This window comes from Copidosoma floridanum, unplaced genomic scaffold (genome assembly GCF_036245765.1).
Source record: "Copidosoma floridanum isolate Cflo_tuat_1 unplaced genomic scaffold, Cflo_Japanese_pri ptg000004l, whole genome shotgun sequence".
Taxonomy (NCBI): domain Eukaryota; kingdom Metazoa; phylum Arthropoda; class Insecta; order Hymenoptera; family Encyrtidae; genus Copidosoma; species Copidosoma floridanum.
Genome location: NW_028321881.1, coordinates 7,680,699 through 7,687,983, shown reverse-complemented (window position 1 = coordinate 7,687,983; position 7,285 = coordinate 7,680,699). Strand labels below are relative to the sequence as shown.

Here is a 7,285-nt window from a genome sequence, read left to right as displayed (position 1 = left end):
ATCACTGATTCCAAGGAAAATATGGAAATCTAAATTTGAAAATGTAAATGGTGAATTAGTTTATTATGATGGTTTAAGTTTTGTACTAACATTTTTTATTTTTACCTAGAAAAAATGGTTTTTATAATTCAACAGTGTTCTGTGTTGTCGTTTCCTTGGTGCCCTGGGCAAGTGCCAAGTTTGCCCCCACCCTTAAGCCGCCCCTGGTAGTGTGTACAAAAATAAAAAATAAAGGGTCGTACATTTCTTCAATAAATTATTTATATTAACGAAGCTTTTATCAAACTCACCGAAGCAATTAAGAACAGGTCAAAAGCAGTTCATTAGCGGTAGAAGCAATTCGAAGTGTTCCGTATTTATTGTGTTATCACCTGTCAAAGATAAGCCAATTTTTCTTCTCAAAAATATTTATTTTTTGCGATTTTGTGACAGAAGCAATTAAAACTTTATTCATAGGTGGTCGAAGCAATTGAAAATATACGACCCTTTATTTTTTATTTTTGTATACACAACACTTTGCAGGCTGGGGTATAGGGTATAGGTGGTTAAGGATTAAGGCGAATGTGTCATTACATTGATATTGACAAAAACATTGACAGACTCAACGGACTGTCAAACTTCTGGAGTTCCATTTCAGATTATGTTCTGGTGTGAACAAAAAAAACTTAGATATTAAATATATTGACAAAGTATTTATTACAAAGAAAATGTATAGCTCATGTCAGAAATACACGACAGAACTCACGAATTCTTGTGAATCATGTAGTAATACACATTGCATCTGTTTAACTGGTAAGTGTATTTATCAAAACAGTTCTAATTTCTTTAGTATGGAGTAATCTAAAAGTAGATTATGCTGATTTTAAAACGGAATATTGATAAAAGTTTGTTTAGTTATTATTGTATTGTATTCTAAAACGTGTGAACGCAAGCTTTAGACGTTATGGCATAGTATTATTTCTTAGAATTACTTTTAGTGTATTAAAGATGTGGTTTTTGGACAGTGTCCAAACTAGAAGATTAACTGTAGCCCTCTTCAAACACAAGTTAAATAGATTTTATTGAAACTTTTTCTGTGCCTTATTCTGATGATTTATTAATATCCTATATCCTCCATAGGTGTGTAGTTTAAGGAGGCTCTTGCACAGGTCTTCCTCAAACAAAAAGTGATTTACACAGAAGTCACGGTGTTTAGTAAATACAGAAAAAAAAACACATTTTTTAAAATCAGCTTACAGTTTACTAAAGACAGGTGTAAAGAAAAACGTTAAAAAGATTTATCTCAAATGGGGAATCATATAAGGTGTCGTACTATTACAGATCTGATTTTTACGTTAGACATGCACGTTTATGCCCTATTCTTGTACATTAAAATTTTGTTGTCTCTTACAAATCTTTGCTATTAACTTTCTTTGCTCATAGTAATTTAATGCTAAGTTTTGGTCTTTAAATTGCAAAATAGTTGTTTCATCATTAGCTACACATTTATGAACTATTTTGTATCATAGTAATGTTGCTGGTAATTATTAACTAATACATCTAACAAATTATGGTTCTTTTAGAAAACTTTTTTTTAACTCAATAGTACTATTAGTATCATTGTATTAGCATAGTAATTAATTAATAGCTTTTTGCTTGAGCAATTAATTTATTGAATTTCATGTGCTTACAGGAGTTCGATTACACAAATAAAAAGCAAAGTGTTTGAAGTTGATTTACTGATTATTATTAAAAATAATAATGAATTGAAATAAAAATTTTTTTTTAAAAAACAGAGTTTGAAAGACTAAAGTGACAGTAGGCACTTTAACAAAGTAATTCATGTTTTATAAATATTTACAAATACAAAATTATTTAATGAAGCTGAAACTAGCAGACAAATTCTGGCAGAGTAACCGTAAAATTTAAAATTCTACTTCAGGTACCCGTAAAATAAGACTAAGTAGATACCCTTCTAATTTAGTAAATTCTAATTTAGCAAGGGAGCGATGGCGCTTATGTGGTGAATGCTATTTTTCCTACCGAGGGCACACCAGCCTCTCAAAAACGCCCGAGGTAGAAAAAATAAATTTTTTTACTTCGACCACTTGAGAGATTAATAGAGGTACAGGATAGGAAACAGATGGGACTGTGCAAAGGTGAGCAGCTCTTTGGAAGCGGTAAAAGATCTCCCTCTTCTACAAGATCAACATCAATGGAGGCATCAATATTGTCACGATCTTCGTCAGTGTTTTCGGCTGGACGCTATATACATACGAGATTTATGTAATAATCTGCAGAAAGCTAAAATTGTATTTTTTAATTCAATGTTAAAAAAAATACTTTCATTGCTAGTTCAAATTATAAGTAACAGTAAAAACCTTTTGTGAATACTTGTTCATGAACACATAGTTGAACCTTTTAAACTCGAAATGAATGTGTATTTATTAATTTGTTTTTTTTTTTAATTTTGTTTAAAGAAGTCGTGACGTATTAAAGATTCATCAAAATAACGATCTTCTTACATCATTCATCGAGTATACATAAAAAACTTCAAAAAGTATTTATTCAAGCGAGAATAAATAATTTCAGTTAGTATTCCTTCGTAACTAACGTATTTTTTATAGTTCACATATATGGTCTTTATCAACGTCAAACGAAAATTTGTCATTGTCATTGTCATCATCATCATCATCATCCACATCATCATCATTGTCTTCTTTGATTTCACTGTCAGAATCATCATCATTTTCTTCTTCTGAGTCTTGATCTGATTCTCCTTTGCCTTTGCTGTTGTATCTGATATCTGTTTATGAATAAAGTTTTACTAGGATTTACATAAAATTTTTACCAAATAGAATCAAGTATTTTTCTTTTTGTCGGTTACTACGCAGCTGTTTAATAGTCAACAATTTAAATTTATTAATATGTAGAGAGCTTATATTTAAGCTACTGCGAATCAAAAAATAATTATATTATTAAAAAATGCTGATGAATAATTATCAATGAAACACTCAGAAAAACTTTCTATTTTATTTAAACTTCTATGGGTACTAGACAAACTTACTAGAAATACAGTGAGTGAGCTTAGCTTTTATTTTTGCTCACGTATTTTTATAAGACATGTCTGTTAGTATCAGCCAGTAAATGTTGACTTGCCAACGAGATTTTGCACAAAGAAAAAAAAATTTCTTTATTTTTTTTTTGGTTCCAAATAATGGTATAGGAAGGCACAAAATAAACATGAATTGCACAGAGCTTTGATTTCAGATTAGTGGTTTTTGAAAATCTTAGGGGCTTTAAAAGTTTTGGACGAAAATTTTTTTAAATCGAAGGAAAGTAGAAATAAAAAAAAATAAAATAAAAAATATGTTATTTTCAAGCTAAACTATATTAACGTATACATGATATTGACAATGAAAAAAAAAAAAATTTAGATAGTCCCCTACTCTTTTGTCTAGTTGTTATTAGACAGTTTGTGCGTAAAAACATACAAAAAAAACTTCATAATTTTCAAATCATCAATGGAACAACTAAACTATTTTATAGAAACTATCAGCATCTATATTATAAAGTATACATACTCATTTGAATTGCCTCCATCATGCTTTCATCATTGTAGTCTGTTACTTTCTTCATAAATTTTTCGATAGACCATGGTGGACGAGATTCTAATTCTTTCCAGGTTGTCTCTATATTTTCATTTCGAATTATTTGAGCCGTCAAATGACTTACAGTAAGACGAATGAAGTTTTTAGCACGCTCTAAATCCATGATCGACCTGTCTTACTTTTATGATTCCACCTACATATTTAAATATCATTGTTAATAGATGATATCTTAAGAACTAATTGTTATGAGAATTTATGAGTAATGTTTCTTGTATACATTCTTTACCATCAACAAGAAACTTAGTTTATAAACTTGAGAATTTTACAAACTTTTTTAAAAAATTAATAGGAATTACAAAATCTATCAAAAATATATACTTCAACCTCAGTCACTTTAATTACAGCGTATTGGTGAAGTTAATTTATAAAATGACGTACATGTCAAAATATCTGAAAAATTTGACGTTAAAGTTTACTTATTTTTGGACAAATTTTTTTTGCATCATTCAACATCACTCTACCACGGCTCATTGCTTTCAACTTGAATGTACTATTTTCATTGTAACAGATCTCAGGAAATAGTTACAATATTTGTTTGGAAAGTTATCCAAAGTGCTTGAAACGAGCTTTTATTTGAGCTTTACTGGAGTTTAAAAGGTCAAAAAAGACGAAGGTAACGAGCAGGTTAAGTTGGTGTGCTCTGATTCAGTCAAACACGTTCATTGAAAAGGAAGTTGAGGTAGCTTGGGCGATTGAGACCGTACATAGTTTAGGGTGCTATAGGTTCCCCTCATTAATTAAATGCCTTTTGTCGGTTAATTGCTTAAGAAATATATTGTGTATGTTCAAAGCTATACATACAATATTAGGAAATTGACAGAAAAATGCCAAAAAATGATGATTGTAAAAATTAGTATATTTTTCTGAGTCACTAGAAATATAGTTCAATCAGAAAGGAGAAAATTAAGATTTCATGCTTTTCTTCCTAGTTTCTCTTGATTGAGATGGTTAACCCTATATATTTTCAAGAGCTCAATGAATTCTTTATAAAAAAATTCATAATTATGAATTTTAATTTCTAAGGTTTATCGTTTACTTCCGAAGTTAAAGTCGATTTTGTGACGACTCCCATTAAACTACATGTTTAAGTGGCAATTGTTTAGTTGCGATTTTCTCAAAAGTAAAGTGGTTAATCATATAATTTATTTATTGCATATGAATTTAGCATACTTTATTATTATTATATCTAAGTTTCAGAGGTTTTTATAATTCAAATGAGAGTCGCCCAAGCCACCTGAGAAGGGTTTAAAATCAATGATCACAAGTGCCAAAAAATCACATTTTTATGAAATACAGATTTATTTCACAACAAAAATTACAACCATAATTAACCCAAGTTTTATACTGGTACTTATATTGTCGGGCAGTGCCAGATTTACCTAAGGCGGGGCCCCAAGCAACTTCAGGATTTTAGGGCCCTCGTTTTGAAATTTAAGTTCCCCCCTTCATAAAATTATGAAATAAAAAGTACAGATATAATATTGCATTATAAATATATTACTCAAATTTCTTATAACGATCTAAGAACTTACAATTTCTTCCTACTTTTTTCAGTCGCAAATTGATGAATAACATCATCAAAGTTGAGGTTTCGAAGCTTGTCTTTTTCGATAAACAGTAAACCTAAATCACTTACTTTTTCTTGACCCATGGTAGAACGTAAATAATTTTTGATTCGTTTTAATGCGCTGAACGATCTCTCCCCTGTACTAGTAGCTATCTTCAGTGTTAGGAATAATCTAATGAGACATTCAACGTCTGGAAACGCCGAAAACAATTCGTCGTTGAAAAGAATCTGGTACAAATCGACAAATAATTTACGAGACTCGGTTCCGTACACTTGTTTCACATAAATGTGAAAATTTTGAATCTCAGTCACAACGTCTAAATTAACATCATTTGGATAGTCTTTTATCAGTCTTTTTAAACTTTCCGTGATTTCATCCTTGGACGCATCTAAATTGACAAGGGAAGAAAATTTTTCAGCGACATCAGTGTATGCCGTAGCACGTTGTCGCAAGTTGGTTGACAAAGAATCAATCATTGGAATAAAAGATTTTATCCGAAAATTATCACATAGAGGCAGATTTTCTAGAGCATCTGGAGCAAGACCGTCGTTACATTGCGTCTTTCTGCGTCTTGTTTTTTGCGTGCTCGCTTTATAATCATCACCAGGAACAAGCTCTTTTGCTTTCGCCTCGACATTCGAAAATTCATCACGATGATTCTCAACGTACGTAATCAACGCAGTGTACAAGTGCGCGCAGGTATCGAGAGAAATCGATGGGTTTTGTAAAGTAGCTGATACTTTATGAAATTCGTGAAGAACTGATTTCCAAAAAATCCCTGTCAACTTGTTCGGTAAGGTTACATGAGACATTTTGCTGTCGTTGTCTGACTAAAAACGTTAACAGAGCATCCCGATGTTTTGGATTACCCTCATGGCTTTGTACGTCGTTACAATTTCGCCAGTCGAAAAATCCATCGCTACTAAAACGATTGTTGCGTGGACAAAACAACAAACAAACAAAACAATAAACATTGCCCGTGTGCGGAGAATAAAGCAGCCATTCTCTCGAGTATTGTTCTCCATTCATTTTGGTTCCACGGAAAATATTTGAAGTACAATGTTTGCCGTCCCGTTAAAAACTTGTCTGGAGCTGTCAAATGGCCCTTCACTGTGTTGACAATCACTTGGACCTTTCCGAATCCAGTATTCTTTATCAGTTGAGGACAAATTATGCCATAATGCAGCATCATCACAAAGGTTTGGACGATGACCATGTGCGTTCATCACGTCGGCGTCGTCTACAAAAACATTTGAAATTTGGTCCGGAATCTCTTCTGAACTCTCGACCAACTCACTAGGATCATGTGAATTTGCAACAAAACTGAACGGACTTTCTTTAACGGACTGATTTTCATCTGCAGGCAGGGCGTCAGTTTCATTTTTAAAAAATTGAGTTATTTTGGGAATGGTTTTAACCGATTCCTCAGCGAATGCCCTCTTCTTCCTTTTTTGGTAACCGCTCTCGTACGACCTCTTCATAATTTTGTTAATTAGCTAAAATCTAAATAGTAAAATCGAAAATAGAGAATAGAAATAAGGAGTGTATGCAAAGATAAGCAGCTTCTCAGGGGACAAACGTGTAGCTTACCGACAGTCGACCGCGAGGGCAGCTCTCGTAGTACTCGTGGAAGGAACAGCCCCTCGTGGAGAGGAAATCTCTCGTGGGGCTCGCGGAGAGGAAGACAGCTCCTCCTGGCACTCGTGGAGAGGACATCTCTCGTGCGCAGCAGTGGGGAAACTTTCTCTCGGCACTACGTCGCTATACGTGCTGCTCGCGCGCAAGTCGGATCGCTACTGCCGTATGCCGCAGTACCAGTGTTGCGATATACCCAAGACTTCTCTTGGGTGCTCTTGGCTAGTAGCGCAAGCGCAGAAGAACCATGCTCTCTCTCTCACTGGGCAGGTAGGAGTAGGGGAGCACCCCTACCTAGCCTTTAACTTAAGCCCCGCCCACTTCTCACAACTTAAATACTACTTTTGACCCTAGCTTCTGGTAGCTCTCGATGGTCGAGCGGACTAAGAGTTTTGCGCTCGCTTGACTCGTAGCTAGGTACTCTTCGATTCC

The 7,285-nt window shown here is 33.4% G+C and overlaps 1 protein-coding gene across 1 annotated transcript in view; it reads left to right on the top strand.

The window, feature by feature from the left end:
- Positions 1–638: 638 nt before the first annotated feature.
- Positions 639–7,285, top strand: part of Golgin104 (coiled-coil domain-containing protein 186) — a 315,912-nt gene continuing 309,265 nt past the window's right edge. Inside the window, exon 1 of the mRNA XM_089595915.1 lies at positions 639–792. Coding sequence (XP_089452041.1) covers positions 708–792 — 85 coding nt within the window. The 5' untranslated portion in view covers positions 639–707. The remainder of the gene's footprint in view (positions 793–7,285) is intronic.